Raw genomic sequence first — 16,976 nt, 5'->3', positions numbered from 1 at the left:
TGAACTCCTGACCTCAAGTGATCCGTCCACCTCGACCTCCTCAAGTGCTGGGATTACAGGCATGAGCCATTTTGCCTGGCCTCAGAATTACCGTTTCTTGAGCACAACTCTAAACCAAACACTGTACCCAACAGGCAGCCTAGAGATTCAGAGTGTGCGTTCCAGAGCCAAGCTCTCCAGGTCTGAATCTAAGCTGCGTGACTTCAGGCAAGTGACTTAATGTCTCTGTGCTTCAACGTCCTCACCTAGAGAATGGAGATGATAATAGTACTTTTGCATATGTTGCTGTGAGGATGAACGAGGTTAGAATCTAGAACAGAGCCTGGTGCATGATATAAGCACTGTCATGCAGTCCAGTTTTGCTAAATAAATGCATGAAATCTTATTATTATTCTCATCCAACCATTCTTTTTACAGATGGTGAAATTGAGGACTAGAGAAGGGGACTGATCACAGGGGGAGTTAGCAGAGGCAGGACAGACACCCATCCCTACCTAGTTTGTCTCCCATAGCCCCAACTCTGGGCCTGGGCCTCAGTTTCCCTATTTGCCAAATGAGCATGAGTATTGGGGGTAATCGCTGAAGCTGGCTGGGGTTCCTACCTGGGGCTGGAGAAACTGGAGGGGCCTGCAGGACCACGCAGAGGCCACCTGGCAGGAGCAGCAGGCGAGGGTTCTGGAAGGCTCCAGCCCTCACCAATTCCCCGATCCCATCTTCTCTGCAGAAAGCACGGGAACGGGGCGCCAAAATCGTGCGGGAGCCCTGGGTAGAGCAAGACAAGTTTGGGAAGGTGAAGTTTGCTGTGCTGCAGACGGTGAGTTCCCTTTGGTGCCCCCACCCCTCCTGCTGTCGGCACCACTGAGATGCCAGGAGCCCCGCAGCTGACTCCATCAAACCATCCCACCCATGGGCCTTGGAGCACAGACATTGTCCCTCAAGTCTGTCCCCCGTAATGCCTGGCCAGTGTACGGGGGCTGCAGGAGCCACCAGCCACTCCTCCCAGGCTTCCCTTTCTCCCAGGGTGGGAGGATGACAGCAAGGGGGTGAAGGCAGGGGCTCTGAAGAAGGGAGAAGGATGGGGTCTGGGGACATCAGTTCCTACATGAAGCTGTGTGACTTTGGGCATATTACTGTACCTCTCCATGACTCTGTTTAAATGAGCAAAGACTGGAACTGGAACGCCTATGTGATCTGGGACATGTGCTTAACTTTCCTGTGCCTCAGCAGTATCTTTTTTTGTTTTCCTCAAAAATTTTTTTTTTAAAAAGACGGAGTCTTGCTCTGTCGCCCAGGCTGGAGTATAGTGGTGTGATCATGGCTCTCTGCAACCTCCGCCTCCCAGGTTCAAGCGACTCTCCTGCCTCAGCCTCCCGAGTAGCTGGGACCACAGGTGCATGCCACCATGCCTGGCTAATTTTTTCTTTTTTGTATTTTTAGTAGAGATGGGTTTTCACCGTGTTAGCTAGGATGGTCTCGATCTCCTGACCTGGTGATCCGCCACCTCAGCCTCCCAAAGTGCTGGGATTACAGGCGTGGGCCACTGCGCCCAGCCTTTTTTTTTTTCTTTTTTCTTTTCTTTTTTCAGACGGAGTCTCTCTGTCGCCCAGGCTGGAGTGCAGTCGCACGATCTCAGCTCACTGCAACCTCCGCCTCCCGGGCTCAAGTGATTCTCCTGTCTCAGCTTCCCAGGGATTATAGGCATCAGCCCCCACACCCGGCTAATTTTTGTGTTTTTAGTAGAGACAGGGTTTCGCCATGTTGGCCAGGCTGGTCTTGAACTCCTGACCTCAAGTGATCCCCCCGCCTCAGCCTCCCAAAGTGCTGGGATTACAGGCATGAGCCACCGTGCCAGGCTGTTTTCTTCAACTTTTTTTTTTCTTTTTTTTTTTTTGAGACGGAGTCTCGCTCTGTCGCCCAGGCTGGAGTGCAGTGGCACGATCTCAGCTCACTGCAAGCACCGCCTTCCAGGTTCACGCCATTCTCCTGCCTCAGCCTCCCCAGTAGCTGGGACTACAGGCGCCCGCCACCAGGCCCGGCTAAATTTTTGTATTTTTAGTAGAGGTTTCACTGTGTTAGCCAGGATGGTCTTGATCTCCTGACTTTGTGATCCGCCTGCCTCAGCCTCCCAAAGTGCTGGGATTATAGGTGTGAGCCACTGTGCCCAGCCTCTTCAACTTTTATTATAGGTTCTGGGGTACATGTGCTGGATGTTCAAGTTTGTTACATAGGTAAATGTGTGGTTTGCTACACAGATCATCCCATCACCTAGGTATTAAGCCCAGCATCTGTTAGCTACTCTTCTTGGTGCGCTCCCTCCCCGACCTCCCCCATCTGACAGGCCCTAGTGTCTGTTGTTCCCCATGATGTGTCCACGTTTTCTCATCATTTAGCTCTCACTTCTAAGTGAGAACATGCAGTGTTTGGTTTTCTGTTCCTGCGTTAGTTTGCTGAGGATAACAGCTTCCAGCTCCATCCATGTCCCTGTAAAGGACATAATCTCATTCCTTTTTATGGCTGCAAGCCTCAGTATCTTCAACTGTGACTCCTCACAGGGTCATCGTAAGGATCCAATGAGAGCTGGGCGCAGTGGCTCACGCCCATAATCCCAGCACTGTAGGAGGCTGAGGCAGGCGAATCACTTGAGGTCAGAAGTTAGCCTGGCCAACATGGTGAAATCCCACCTCTACTAAAAAAAAATACAAAAATTAGCCAGGCACGGTGGTGTGTACCTGTAGTCCCAGCTACCTGGGAGGCTGAGGTGGGAGAATCGCTTGAACCCAGGAGACAGAGGTTGCAGTGAGCCAAGATTGCGCCTCTGCACTCCAGCCTGGGCAACAGAACAAGACTCCATCTCAAAAAAAAAAAAAAAAGAAAAAGGATCCAATGAGGTCATTTGTGTATAGCACTTAGAACAGTGCCTGGCACATTAGACACTCAGCAAAGATGACCAATTCTGTTTAGCACCTGTGTTACTGTAATACAGAGACAATCATAGCTCTTACCTCCTCGAGATTAAATTCAACATAAAGGGCTGGGCACAGTGGCTCACACCTATAATCCCAGCAGTTTGGGAGGCTGAGGCAGGAGGATCACTTGAGGCCAGGAGTTCGAGACCAGCATGGGCAAGATAGGGAGACCCCATCTCTACAAAAATTAAAAATACAAATAAAAAATAAATAGGCCAGGTGCAGTGGCTCACACCTGTTGTAATCTCAGCAATATGGGAGGCCAAGACAAGAGGACTGCTTGAGCCCGGGAATTTGAGACCAGCCTGCGCAACAAAGTGAGACCCCATCTCTATTAAAAAATTAAAAATTGGCCAGGCATGATGGAGCATGCCTGTGGTCCCACCTACATGGGAGGCTGAGGTGGGAGGATTGCTTGAGTCCAGGAGGTGGAGGCTGCAGTGAGCTGTTATCACACCACTGCACTTCAGCCTGGTTGACAGAGTGACACTCTGTCTCAAAAATAAATGAATAAAAATTTTTTAAAAAGTTAAAAAATTAAATTAAACATAAAAATGGTTAAAGTGTGCCTGTAATCCCAGCACTTCGTGAGGCTGAGGCAGGTGGATCACCTGAGGTCAGGAGTTCGAGACCAGCCTGGCCAACGTGGCAAAACCCTGTCTCTACTAAATATACAAAAATTAGCTGGGCATGGCAGGCGCCTGTAATCCCAGCTACTCAGAAGGCTGAGGCAGAATAATCACTTGAACTCGGGAGATAGAGGTTGCAGTGAGCCAAGTTTGCGCCACTGTACTCTAGCCTGGGTGACAGAGCAAGACTCCATCTCAAATAAATAAATAAATAAATAATTAAAAAAAAAAGTTAAAAAGTTAAATTACATAAAAATGGTTAAAGTGTGCCTGTAATCCCAGCACTTTGGGAGGCCAAGGTGGGTGGATTACTTGAGGTCAGGAGTTCAAGACCAGCCTGGCCAACATGGTAAAACCCCATCTCTAATAAAACAACACAAAAATTAGCCAGGTGTGGGGTTGGGCGTGGTGGCTCACGCCTGTAATCCCAGCACTTTGGGAGGCCGAGGGAGCGGATCACCTGAGGTCAGGAGTTCGAGACCAGCCTGACCAACATGGAGAAACCCCATCTCTACTAAAAATACAAAATTGGCTGGATGTGGTGGTGCATGCCTGTAATCCCCGCTACTCAGGAGGCTGAGGCAGGAGAATCTCTTGAACCTGGGAGGCAGAGGTTGCAGTGAGCCAAGATCGCACCATTGCACTCCAGCCTGGGCAACAAGAATGGAACTCTGTCTCAAAAAAAAAAAAAAAATTAGCCAGGTGTGGTGGCACGTGCTTGTAGTCCCAGCTATTTGGGAGGCTGAGGCAGGAGAATCGCTTGAACCTGGGAGGCAGAGGTTGCAGTGAGTGGAGATCACGCCACTGCACTCCAGCCTGGGCAACAAGCAAGACTCCGTCTCAAAAAAAAAAAAAAAAGGTCGGGCGCAGTGGCTCACGCCTGTAATCCCGGCACTTTGGGATGTTGAGGTGGGCCCAGCATGGTGGTGCATGCCTATAATCCCAGCTACTCAGGAGGCTGAGGCAGGAGAATTGCTTGAACCCAGGAGATGGAAGTTGCAGTCAGCCGAGATCGTGCCGATGCACTCCGGCCTGAGTGACAGAGCAAGACTCCGCCTTAAAAAAAAAAAAAAAAGATGGTTAAAGTGGCTGACAGAGCTCTTCAGTATAATTTTTTTGTTGTTGTTGTTTTTGAGACAGAGCCTCACTCTGTCCCCCAGGCTGGAGTGCAGTGGCACGATCCCCGCTCACTGCAAGCTTTGCCTCCTGGGTTCACGCCATTCTCCTGTCTCAGCCTCCCAAGTAGCTGGGACTACAGGCACCCGCCACCTCGCCCGGCTAATTTTTTGTATTTTTAGTAGAGACAGGGTTTCACTGTGTTTGCCAAGATGGTCTCGATCTCCTGACCTCATAATCCACCTGCCTCGGCCTTCCAAAGTGCTGGGATTACAGGCGTGAGCCACCGCGCCTGGCCGCTCTTCAGTGTAATTTAATCCAATGCCCTCCTTCGTTCTTCATCTACTTGACCTACTGAAATAAATGAAGTAGGTGCTTCATTGAGCACCTCCCCTGTGCCAGGCACTGAGCTCGGCGCTGGGTACACCATGGTGAGCAAAACAGTGTCCCCGCCCTCATAGAAACTCTCAAACAAGTGACAGATTTCAATTCATTTCAGAAAGGAGAAGTGACTTGCCCAAGATCACGCATCTGGTTAGGGTCAGATGTGGTTTGGAATCCCGGGCTACATTAGCGCTATGAAATGTGCTCTGTCCTCGGCGGGGATGGGTGCCCAGGGGCCGAGCCAGACTGTTTTCCACCCATAGTATGGGGACACCACACACACCCTGGTGGAGAAGATGAACTACATTGGCCAATTCTTGCCTGGATATGAGGCCCCAGCGTTCATGGACCCCCTACTTCCTAAACTGTGAGTGTCCCTCAGGGCAGAGGTGGGTGGAAAGCCCTGAGGTACTCAGAAAAGTAATGCCCCTTCCTCCATGTCCACTGCACATGTGTGTTGGGGCAGAATGGAGCCGGCTAGGGAATTCCTGGAAGTCCTCAGGGGTGCTTGAAGAGGTGGCACAGAGGCTGAGACCATGGCCTCTGCAACCAAACTTCCCCAGGTTCAAATCCCAGCTCTGTTACTTCACAGCCATTTCACCCTGGGCAAGTCACTTCATCTCTCTAGGCCTCAGTTTCTTCACCTGTAAAACGGGGACTGTAATAGTATATGAGTTGACAAAATAAAATGTCCGGCCCATAGTAAATGCTACATAAGTGTGAGGCCAGGCGCGGTGGCTCATACCTATAATCCCAGCACTTTGGGAGTCTGAAGCAGGGGGTTCACTTGAGCCCCAGAGTTTTAGACCAACCTGGGCAACAAAAGAGTCTCTCTTTTTGTAGAGACTCCATCTCTACAAAAAAATAAAACTCCAAAAACAGAAGTGTGAGCTATTATTATTACTGAGGAGTCATGGAGAAGGGAGCAATCTGGGGGGTAGCCACCTTTTCACCCCCATCTTCTTCCCTTCCCAGGCCCAAATGCAGTCTGGAGATTATCGACCACATTGTGGGAAACCAGCCTGATCAGGAGATGGTGTCCGCCTCCGAATGGTGAGACCCTGGCCCTCTCCCTCTGCGTGAAGATGACGGGTCCTCACGGTGGACTGGCCCACTCCCTGGTCCTTGCACTAACATGGAAAATACGACTGAGTGCAGTGGCTCACACCTGTAATCCCAGCATTCTGGGAAGCGGAGGTGGGAGGATCACTTGAGGTCAGGAGTTCAACACCAGCCTGACCAATATGGAGAAACCCCGTCTCTAATAAAAATACAAAAACTCGGTGGGCGAGGTGTTGGGCGCCTGTAAGTCCAGTTACTCAAGAGGCTGAGGCAGGAGAATCGCTTGAACCTGGGAGGTGTAGGTTGGGCAACAGAGTGAGACTCCAGCTTGGGAAACAGAGCAAGATTTTGTCTCCAATAAATAAATAAAATAAAATAGACTGGGCGCGGTTGCTCACGCCTGTAATCCCAGCACTTTGGGAGGTGGAGGCGGGTGGATCACCTGAGGTCAGGAGTTCAAGACCAGCCTGACCAACATGGCAAAACCCCGTCTCTACTAAAAATACAAAAATTAGCTGGGTGTAGCAGTGTGTGCCTGTAATCCCAGCTACCTGGGAAGCTGAGACAGGAGAATCGCTTGAACCAGGAAGGGGGAGGTTGCAGTGAGCTGAGATTATGTCACTGCACTCCAGTCTGGGTGAGAGAGCGAGACTTTGTCTCAAAAAAAAAAAAAAATAATAATAATAATAATAATAATAATAAAGTAAAATAAAATAAAAGTAGAAAATACAGCACAAGATGGTGGGAGTTAGCCTGAGGCCACTGATGCATTTATTCACTGTAAAACTGTCAACATGGAGACCAGTGGACTTGAGGCCCAAAGCGACCCACAGGCCCTCCTTCTGAGGAACCCTGGGGGCATCACAGTCCAGGGAGGCTTGGAGGAAGGCTGCCACCACCCAGAGAGCCCCCCGTCCAAATTCCAAGCAAGGGCCTTTTTCTCAAAGCACCTTACTTCCCTCTGTGGGAGCCTTGCCGTCCTATATGTATTTCGTTCCAAGAAACTTCCACCTGAAGGAAAAGTGTCATCATAAAGGTACAAATCTAGGCTGGGCATGGTGGCCCATATTTGGAATCTTAGCACTTTGGAGGCCCAGGCAGGTGGATGGCTTGAACCCAGGAGTTCAAGACCAGCCTGGGCAACATAGTGAGACCCCATCTCTACAAAAAATACGGCTGGGCACAGTGGCTCATGCCTGTAATCCCAGCACTTTGGTAGGCCGAGGCGAGTGGATCACCTGAGGTTAGGAGTTCGAGACCAGCCTGACCAACACAGTGAAACACTGTCTCTACTAAATACAAAAAATTAGTTGGGCATGGTGGTGCATGCCTGTAATCTCAGCTACTTGGGAGGCTGAGGCAGGAGAATCACTTGGACCCAGGAAGTGGCAGCTGCAGCGAGCCGAGATTGCGTCACTGCATTCCAGCCTGGGTGACAAGAGCGAAACTCCGTCTCAAAAAACAAAAAATAAAAATACCCAAAAATTATCCAGGTGTGGTAGCACATGCCTGTAGTCCCAGCTACTTGGGAAGCTGTGGTGGGAGGAGCAATTGAGCCTGGAGATTGAGGCTGCAGTGAGCTGAGATTGCACCACTGCACTCTAGCCTGGGCAAGAGTGAGACTCTGTCTCAAGCAACAACAACAACAAAAAGATCTAAATATCTGATGGGTATGATGGCAATGGCATCTCCTTTCTGGAGCCTGCTCAGGGACAGATTCTGGAAGGTGGAAATGGGGTGATGGAGGCCGTCCCTGGAGGCGCTCAGAGCACATGTGTTCCACTGCCCACCCTACAGGTACCTGAAAAACCTGCAGTTCCACCGCTTCTGGTCCGTGGATGACACACAGGTGCACACGGAATATAGCTCTCTGCGATCCATTGTGGTGGCCAACTATGAAGAGTCCATCAAGATGCCCATCAATGAGCCAGCGCCTGGCAAGAAGAAGTCCCAGATCCAGGTGAGGCCGCCCTGGCTGGAGGAGAGGGGAGCAGGGAAGAGGGGGGCTCTTGTAGGGTCAGGGATGTGGGCGATGGGGCAAATGACAGTGGTCTCCTTGTTTCCCTCCCCCAGGAATATGTGGACTATAACGGGGGTGCTGGGGTCCAGCACATCGCTCTCAAGACCGAAGACATCATCACAGCGGTTAGAACCCCCTTCCCTGTCCAAATTCCTCTCTCATTCAGAGCCAGGGACGGTCTCTGCAAAATCGAGAGGGCAGGTGGCGGCAGTCCTAGGCCCACTTCTCTGGGCTGGGAGACTGACAGGACTCCCTCACTGCTTCTTGCAACTAATGGGCAGGCACAGCCCCAACCATCCCAGAGAGTTCAGTCTCCACAGAACCCCTGGGTTTTGGAGGTAGCAGACGCCAGGGTATCAGGAAGCCTGGGTGATGGTCCCAGTTCTGCCAGTGGCTTGCTCTGTGTCTCTGGGAGATTCAGTGCTGTCTCTGGACTTCAGTTGCCTTACCTTAAAAATGAGGAAATTAGGGCCGGGCACAGTGGCTCATGCCTGTAATCCCAGCACTTTGGGAGGCCAAGGCAGGGGGATCACCTGAGGTCAGGAGTTTGAGACCAGCCTGGCCAACATGGTGAAACCCCGCCTCTACTAAAAATACAAAAATTATCTGGGCGTGGTTGTGGGCACCTGTAATCCCAGCTTCTCAGGAGGCTGAGGCAGGAGAAGCGCTTGAACTCAGGAGGTAGAGGTTGCAGTGAGCCAAGGTCCCACCACTGAACCCCAGCCTGGGCAACAAGAGTGAAATTCCGCTTTAGAAAAAAATAATAATAATAAATGAAGGAAATTAGGACTGGGCACAGTGGCTTATGCCTGTAGTCCCAACTACACAGGAGGCCAAAGCAGAAGGATTGTTTGATCCCAGAAGTTAGAGATCAGCCTGGCAAAAGAGTGGGACCCTGTCTCCGCAAAAAGTAAACAAAATTAACCAGGCTTGGTGGTTCATGCCTGTAGTCCTAGCTACTTGGGAGGCTGAAGCAGGAGGATCCATTTAGCCAAGGATTTCAAGGCTGCAGTTAGCTATGATTGAGCCACTTTTCTCCAGCCTAGGTGACAGAGAGTGAGGCCCTATCTCCCTGCAGCCTCAAAAAAGAAATGTTTTTTTAAAATGAGGAAATTAAGGTTAGGCATTGTGGCTCATGCCTGTAACAGTTTCTGCCCTTGTGGAGCAAGAAACAAAATAAGTAAAATATAAATGCTAGATGGTAGAGAGCACCCAGGAAGAAAGTAAAGCAGGGAATTGGGACAGCAAGGGTGAAGGGCATTGCACATTTAAACTGGGGGGTCAGACACTTTGGGAGGCCGAGGCAGGAGGACTGCTTGAGCTCAGAAGTTCGAGACCAACGTGGGCAACATAGTAAGACCTCATCTTTTTTTTTTTTTTTTTTTTGAGACGGAGTCTGGCTCTGTCGCCCAGGCTGGAGTGCAGTGGCGCGATCTCGGCTCACTGCAAGCTCTGCCTCCTGGGTTCACGCCATTCTCCTGCCTCAGCCTCCCAAGTAGCTGGGACTACAGGCGCCCACCACCACGCCCGGCTAATGTTTTTTTTTGTTTTTTTAGTAGAGACGGGGTTTCACTGTGTTAGCCAGGATGGTCTCGATCTCCTGAGCTTGTGATCCGCCCACCTCAGCCTCCCAAAGTGCTGGGATTACAGGCATGAGCCACCGCGCCCGGCCATAAGACCTCATCTTTACAAAAAATCAAAAAATTAGCCAGGTGTGGTGGTGCACACCTGTGGTTCTAGTTACTCAGAAGTCTGAAGTAGGAGGATCAGCTGAGCCTGGGGAGGTTGAGGCTGCAGTGAGCTATGATCATGCCACTGCACTGCAGCCTGGGTGACAGAACAAGACCCTGTCTCTCAAAAAAAAAAAAAAAAATATATATATATATATATATATATACTTCTTTTTTGAGATGGAGTCTTGCTCTATCTTCCAGGCTGGAGTGCAGTGGTGCGATTTTGGCTCACTGCAACCTCCACCTCCTGGGTTCAAGCGATTCTCCTGCCTCAGCCTCCCAAGTAGCTGGGATTACAGGTGCATGACACCACGCCTGGATAACTTTTTTTTGTATTTTTATTTTTATTTTTTATTTATTTTATTTGATTTTGAGACAGAGTCTCGCTCTGTCGCCCAGGCTGGATTGCAGTGACATGATCTCGACTCACTGCAAGCTCTGCCTCCCGGGTTTATGCCATTCTCCTTCCTCAGCCTCCCGAGTAGCTGGGACTACACGCTCCCACCACCACGCCTGGCTAATTTTTTTGTGTGTGTTTTTAGTAGGGGTTTCACTGTGTTAGCCAGGATGGTCTTGATCTCCTAACCTCGTGATCACCCGTCTTGGCCTCCAAATGTGCTGGGATTACAGGCGTGAGCCACTGCGCCTGGCCTTTTTTTGTATTTTTAGTAGAGACAGGATTTTGCCATGTTGGTCAGGCTGGTCTCCAACTCCTGACTTCAAGTGATCTGCCTGCCTCAGCCTCCGAAAGTGCTGGGCTTACAGGCGTGAGCCACCACACTCGGCCTGATAGATCCTTAATCGTTTGATGCCTCAGTTTCCCCAGCTATGAAATGGGAGAATAGTCCTTCAGCTGCCTCAAAAGATTGCTGCATGGACATAATGAGGGAATACGTAGAAAGTGCTCGGGCCGGGCTCAATGGCTCACGCCTGTAATCCCAGCACTTTGGGAGGCCGAGGGAGGTAGATCACCTGAGGTCAGGGGTTCGAGACCAACCTGGCTAACATGGTGAAACCCCGTCTCTACTAAAAATACATAGCCCAGCGTGATGGTAGGCACCTGTAATCCCAGCTACTCAGGAGGCTGAAGCAGGAGAATTGCTTGAACCTGAGAGGCAGAGGTTGCAGTGAGCTAAGATCGTGCCACTGCACTCCAGCCTGGGCAACAGAGACTCCATCGCAAAAAAAAAAAAAAAAAAAAAAAAAAAGAAAGTGCTCGAGGCAGGCACATGGTGAGTGTTCTATAAATCTAGCAGTTGTTGTTCTAACGGGGCCCATGACAGGAAGAAAGGGGAAGAGGCCACACAGCATCCTGGCAGTTGAGGGGAGCTAGGATAGGGACCCTGCCTCCTGATGACCCAGCACCTCCGCCTGGCTAGGGGAGTTGAACTTGGCCGAAGGCTGACCTCAACTTTGCTCTGAAACAGATTCGCCACTTGAGAGAGAGAGGCTTGGAGTTCTTATCTGTTCCCTCCACGTACTACAAACAACTGCGGGAGAAGCTGAAGACCGCCAAGATCAAGGTGAAGGAGAACATTGATGCCCTGGAGGTGAGGCCCAGGCAGGATCCGCAGCCTTGTGGGGAGTACGAGCTCTGCGTTCCATCTTTTCAGAAATATTGTCTCAGCCCGGAGAGGAGCCCAGACCAAGTCCCTGCTGGCAAGGGACATTTATTCTGGGGTCTGTGTGGGAGGAGGAAACAGATGACAAACAAACAATAAAAGCACGGTCAGAGATAGTCAGTGCAGGAAGTTCAAACAGGCAGCCTGGGGCTACTTTACAAAGAGTGGTCAGGGAGGGCCTCTCTGAGGAGGTGACATTTGAGTGAAGTCTAGATCATGAGCCGGAGCTGGCCTTGTGAACAGCGGGAAGAAAGGCATTCCTGGCAGAGGGATCAGCAAGGGCCGAGGTAGGAGCATGCCCCGAGCGTCTGAGGAACAGAAAGAATACGCTAGAGTGGATGGGAGGTTGTTTTTGAGCGATGACCTAGGTCAGACAGGTAAGCAAGAGCCAGTTCCTCTTGTGAGCTGTTATTCAGGAGTCTGGATTTTGTTCTTTTGTGACCAGAAACCACTGGAGGGTTTTTTGGTTTGGTTTTAGCAGTGTTACTGACATATGTCACATAACATGTCATTTTTTTAAGGTGTACAATTCTATGATTTTTAGCTATTTGCTATGTTGTGCAACTATCATCAAAATCCATTTTAGGACTGGGTGTGGTGGTTCATGCTTGTAATCTCAGTACTTTGGGAGGCCAAGGCGGGCGGATCACGAGGTCAGGAGTTCGAGACCAGCCTGACCAACATGGTGAAACCCTGCCTCTACTAAAAATACAAAAATTAGCCGGGCGTGGTGACACACACCTGTAATCCCAGCTACTCAGGAGGCTGAGGCAGGAGAATTGCTTGAACCCGGGAGGCGGAGGTTGCAGTGAGCCGAGATCGTGCCACTACATTCCAGCCTGGGCGACAGAGTGAGACTCTGTCTCAAAAAAAAAAAAAAAAAAAAAAAAAGATCCATTTTAGGACTAGGTGTGGTGGTTCATGCCTGTAATCCCAGCACTTTGGGAGGCCAAGGCAGGTGGATCACTTGAGGTCAGGAGTTTGAGACCAGCCTGGTCAATATGGCGAAACCCCCGTCTCTACAAAAAGAAAAAAAAATTAGCTGTGCGTGGTGATCTGTGTCTGTGGTCCCAGCTACTGGGGAGGCTGAGGTGGGAGAATCACTTCAACCCAGGAGGTAGAGGCTACAGTGAGCCATGATCAGGCCGCTGCACTCCAGCCTGGGTGATACCCTGTCTAAAAGAAAAACAAAAACAGTTAGGCCAGACACAGTGGCTCACATCTATAATCCCAGCATTTTGGGAGGTTGAGGTGAGAGGATTGCTTGAGGCCAGGAGTTTAAGACCAGCCTGAGAAACATAGGGAGACCCTGTATCTACAAAAAAAAAGTTTTAAAAAATTAGCTAGGCATGGTGGTTCGTGCCTGTAGTCCCAGCTACTCAGGAGGCTGAGGTGAGAGGATCACTTGAGGCCAGGAGGTCAAAGCTGCAGTGAGCCATGATCAGGCTACTGCATTCCAGCCTGGGCAAAAAATCAATTTTAGAACATTTTTGTCACCCCAAAAAGAAACCTTGAGCCTCTTAGCCAGCACCTCCCAACCCCTCTGTTCCCTTCCCCTCTCCCACCTCAGCCCTAGGCATCATTAATCTACCTTCAGTCTCTATAGATTTGCCTATTCTGGACATTTCATCAAAAAGAATCACAGAGGCCGGGCGCGGTGGCTCACACCTGTAATCCCAGCACTTTGGGAGGCTAAGGTGGGCAGATCATGAGGTCAGGAGTTCAAGACCAGCCTGGCCAACATGGTGAAATGCTGTCTCTACTAAAAATACAAAAATTAGCCGGGCAGGTAGCAGGCGCCTGTAATCCCAGCTACTGGGGAGCCTGAGGCAGGAGAATTGCTTGAACCCAGGAAGGGGGAGGTTGCAGTGAGCCGAGATCGCGCCATTGCACTCCAGCCTGGTCAACAGAGCGAAACTCCGTCTTGGAAAAAAAAAAAGGAATCACAAAATAGGCCTGTTGTGAGCAGCTTCTTTCTTATAGCATGTGCTCAAGGTTCATCTGCGTGGGATGTGTGTCAGTGCTTCGTTCCTTTTTGTGGCTGAAAAATATCCCATTGTATAGATAGACACACATTGTTTATCTGTTCCTCGTTGATAGATATTTGGGTTGTTTCCACTTTTGGGGTGTTATACATAATGCTACTGTGAACATCTGTGTACAAGGCTCTGTGTGGACGTGTTTTCAATGCACTTTGGTATATATCTAGGAGTAGCTAGGTCACATGGTAATTCCATGTTCCCTTTTGTTTGTTTAGAGACGGAGTCTTGCATTGTTTCCCAGGCTGGGGTGCAGTGGTGCGATCTTGGCCCATTGCAACCTCCAGCCCCCTGGTTCAAGCAATTCTCCTGCCTCAGCTTCCTCAGTAGCTGGGATTATAGGCCGCCACGCCACCACGCCCAGCTAATTTTTTTTTTTTTTTTTTTTGAGACAGAGTCTTGCTCTGTTGCCCAGGCTGGAGAGCAGTGGCTGATCTTGGCTCACTGCAACCTCCACTTCCCGTGTTCAAGCGATTCTCCTGCCTCAGCCTCCTCAGTAGCTGGGATCACAGGCGTGTGCCACCATGCCCAGCTAATTATTTTTTATTTTTTATTTTTAGTAGAGACGGGGTTTCACCATGTTGGCCAGGCTGGTCTCGAACTCCTGACCTCGGGTAATTCACTCACCTCAGCCTCCCAGAGTACTGGGATTACAAGCGTGAGCCACCTTGCCCAGCCTAATTTTTGTATTTTTTTTTTGTAGAGACTGGGTTTCCCCATGTTGGCCAGGCTGGTCTCGAACTGAGCTCAGGTGATCCACCCACCTCGGCCTCCCAAAGTGCTGTTACTCCAGCCTGGGTAACTGAGCAAGCCTCCGTCTCAAAAAAGAAGAAAAAAAAAGGGTCCTGCTAATGTCTGCGGGGAGGATGGATTGTAAGGATACCAAGATTAGAAGCAGGCAGCAGTCTTGAATGGTGCCTTAGGAACTGTAGTAGGGAGATGGTAATAGGACAGTTTGGGGATATATTTGGAGGTGGCTGGAACTGCCAGAAAGAGAGGTCATTTCCAGACTTTTGGGGTGCAGGAGCCCCTGTGGACTCTCCAAGGATCTCACCGTGCCAGGATAGAGCGCGGGCCAGCCGCCCCTAGCAGAGCCCCCTGTCTCCCGCCTAGGAGCTGAAAATCCTGGTGGACTACGACGAGAAAGGCTACCTCCTGCAGATCTTCACCAAACCGGTGCAGGACCGGCCCACGCTCTTCCTGGAAGTCATCCAGCGCCACAACCACCAGGTACTGCTTGTCCCCGGCAGGCCCGAGGGGACAGGCAGCTAGCACACTCGGTTTTCTAGGTCCTTGACTCATCTCCTCTTTCCCGCCACAGGGTTTTGGAGCCGGCAACTTCAACTCACTGTTCAAGGCTTTCGAGGAGGAGCAGAACCTGCGGGGCAACCTCACCAACATGGAGACCAATGGGGTGGTGCCCGGCATGTAAGCCCCGCCCACTGCCCTCCCCACGGAGGCCCCGCCCTCCCACAGCCACACAGCCACGCCCCCTGATTCTGGAACTCGCCCAACTTCCCTACTGGCTGCTGCCCTTGGGTCCCGCCCACCAGCGGACGCGGCCCCCAAGGCTCCGCCCACCCTGACCACGCCCCTCGGCGGGGCCGCCCTCTGCTCCAGCCCTCCCGATTAAAGCGTGCTCCGGTCCAATACGGTGTCTGTTCGTGTTGCGCATAAGGCAATAGTGCCTCATGGCAGCCAGGGGGAGGCCAGGGCGGCCGCCAGCGCCGCGGAACCGAGGAGCCGCGGGTGTCAGCGCTTTGCCAAGCGCTACCACGCGGAGAGAGGAATTCTGGAACCAGGGAAGGATAGGGGACTTGCACTCTGGAGGGAAAGACGGATGACACTGCTTTTGTAGAGAGATAAACGCGATTCAGACAATAAAGCAAGCGATGAGCCGGGCGTGGTGGCTCACACCTGTAATTTCAGCGCTTTGGGAGGCCGAGATGGGAGGATCGCTTGAGGCCAGGAGTTCGAGCCCAGCCCGGTAACATAGCAAGACCCCGCCCCCCTGCGTCTACACAAATAACAAATAAAAATAAAAATTAGCCTGGCGTAGTGGCGCCCACCTGTGGTCCCGGCTACTCAGGAGGCTGAGGTGGGAGGATCGATTGATGGACAGAGGTCTTGGCTGCAGTGAGCCCTGATCGTGACACTGCACTCCAGCCTGGGCAAAAAAAAAAAAAAAAAAAAAAAAGGCAGTTGATGAGAATATGTGGAAGTGAAGATCGCAGGGGAGCTAATTTTGATAACGGAAGACCTCTCCGAGAAGGTGATATTTGGGAGCCAGCCATGGGACCATGCTCGGGAAGAGGATTCCAGAAAGAGCGAACAGAGAAAGGCCCTGAGGTGGGGTTAGAGTTTGGCAGTATCTTGTCTGCCGGCTTGATGATCTCTTTTTTTTTTTTTTTGAAACGGAGTTTCGCTCTGTCCCCCAGGCTGGAGTGCAGTGGCACGATCTCGGCTCACTGCAAGTTCCGCCTCCCGGGTTCACGCCATTCTCCTGCCTCAGCCTCCCGAGTAGCTGGGACTACAGGCGCCCTCCACCACGCCCGGCTAATTTTTTGTATTTTTAGCAGAGATGGGGTTTCACCTTGTTAGCCAGGATGGTCTCGGCCTCCCAAAGTGCTGGGATTACAGGCGTGAGCCACCGCGCCCGGCCGATGATCTCTAAAGATGAGCTGTCTTCAGTTTTGCTACCCAGAGCCCAAACCTCTGAACACAGGAGAGGGGAGAGTGTTAGACAAGGGACTCTAGGGGCAGCATCCATGCTCAGCAACTGTAGGATATGGTCCCTTGGTTCCTGGTCTCGGAGATAAAGCAGGTAGGAGGGGTCTGGGATCCCAGTCCCATGCAGCTGCACTGCCTCAGCCTTGCCCGCAGTAAGGACTTCTTTTGGAAAGGGGCTTGTTCATACTCATACAAGTGTGAGTGACCCTTGCAAAAGAATGAGGCAGCTGGGTCCTAAAACCCTAGGAAGGAGATTCTTTCTTCAAAACCAGGAAAGAGTTGGTGTGGAGCAAATTTGGCCTCTTTTTTCTTTTTCTTTTTCTCTTTTTTTTTTTTTTTTTTTGAGACAGAGTCTCACTCCATTGCTCAGGCTGGAGTGCAGTGATGTGATCTTGGCTTACTGCAACCTCCACCTCCTGGGCTCAGGTGATCCTCCTACCTCAGCCTCCCAAGTAGCTGGGACTATAGGCATGCGCCACCACGCCCAGCTAATTTTGTTTTTATTTTTCGTGGAGATGGGATCTCACTATGTCAGCCAGTCTCGAATTCCTGGTCTCAGGTGATCCGCCCACCTCAGCCTTCCAAAGTGCTGGAATTATAGGCATGAGCCACTGCCTCTGGCCTCTTTCTGCTTCTAATGCTTAAGAACCCTCCGTGAGGATAAGTCACCTCAGA

General features: G+C 50.9%; 1 protein-coding gene across 2 annotated transcripts in view; it reads left to right on the top strand.

Annotated features, from left to right (window-relative positions):
• HPD (4-hydroxyphenylpyruvate dioxygenase) overlaps positions 1-15,221 on the top strand; it is a 49,346-nt gene extending 34,125 nt beyond the window's left edge. For both annotated transcript variants that reach the window (XM_054528339.1, XM_054528341.1), the window contains 8 exons: positions 725-814; positions 5,359-5,462; positions 6,071-6,148; positions 7,955-8,117; positions 8,231-8,302; positions 11,338-11,460; positions 14,685-14,801; positions 14,893-15,221. In XM_054528339.1, the coding sequence (XP_054384314.1) occupies positions 725-814; positions 5,359-5,462; positions 6,071-6,148; positions 7,955-8,117; positions 8,231-8,302; positions 11,338-11,460; positions 14,685-14,801; positions 14,893-15,003 (858 nt within the window). In that variant the 3' untranslated portion in view covers positions 15,004-15,221. The remainder of the gene's footprint in view (positions 1-724; positions 815-5,358; positions 5,463-6,070; positions 6,149-7,954; positions 8,118-8,230; positions 8,303-11,337; positions 11,461-14,684; positions 14,802-14,892) is intronic.
• Positions 15,222-16,976: the final 1,755 nt, after the last annotated feature.

This window comes from Pongo abelii, chromosome 10 (assembly GCF_028885655.2).
Source record: "Pongo abelii isolate AG06213 chromosome 10, NHGRI_mPonAbe1-v2.0_pri, whole genome shotgun sequence".
NCBI classification, from domain to species: Eukaryota; Metazoa; Chordata; class Mammalia; order Primates; family Hominidae; genus Pongo; species Pongo abelii.
The sequence above is the reverse complement of the archived record's forward strand: the minus strand, read 5'-3'. Positions and strand labels throughout refer to the sequence as shown.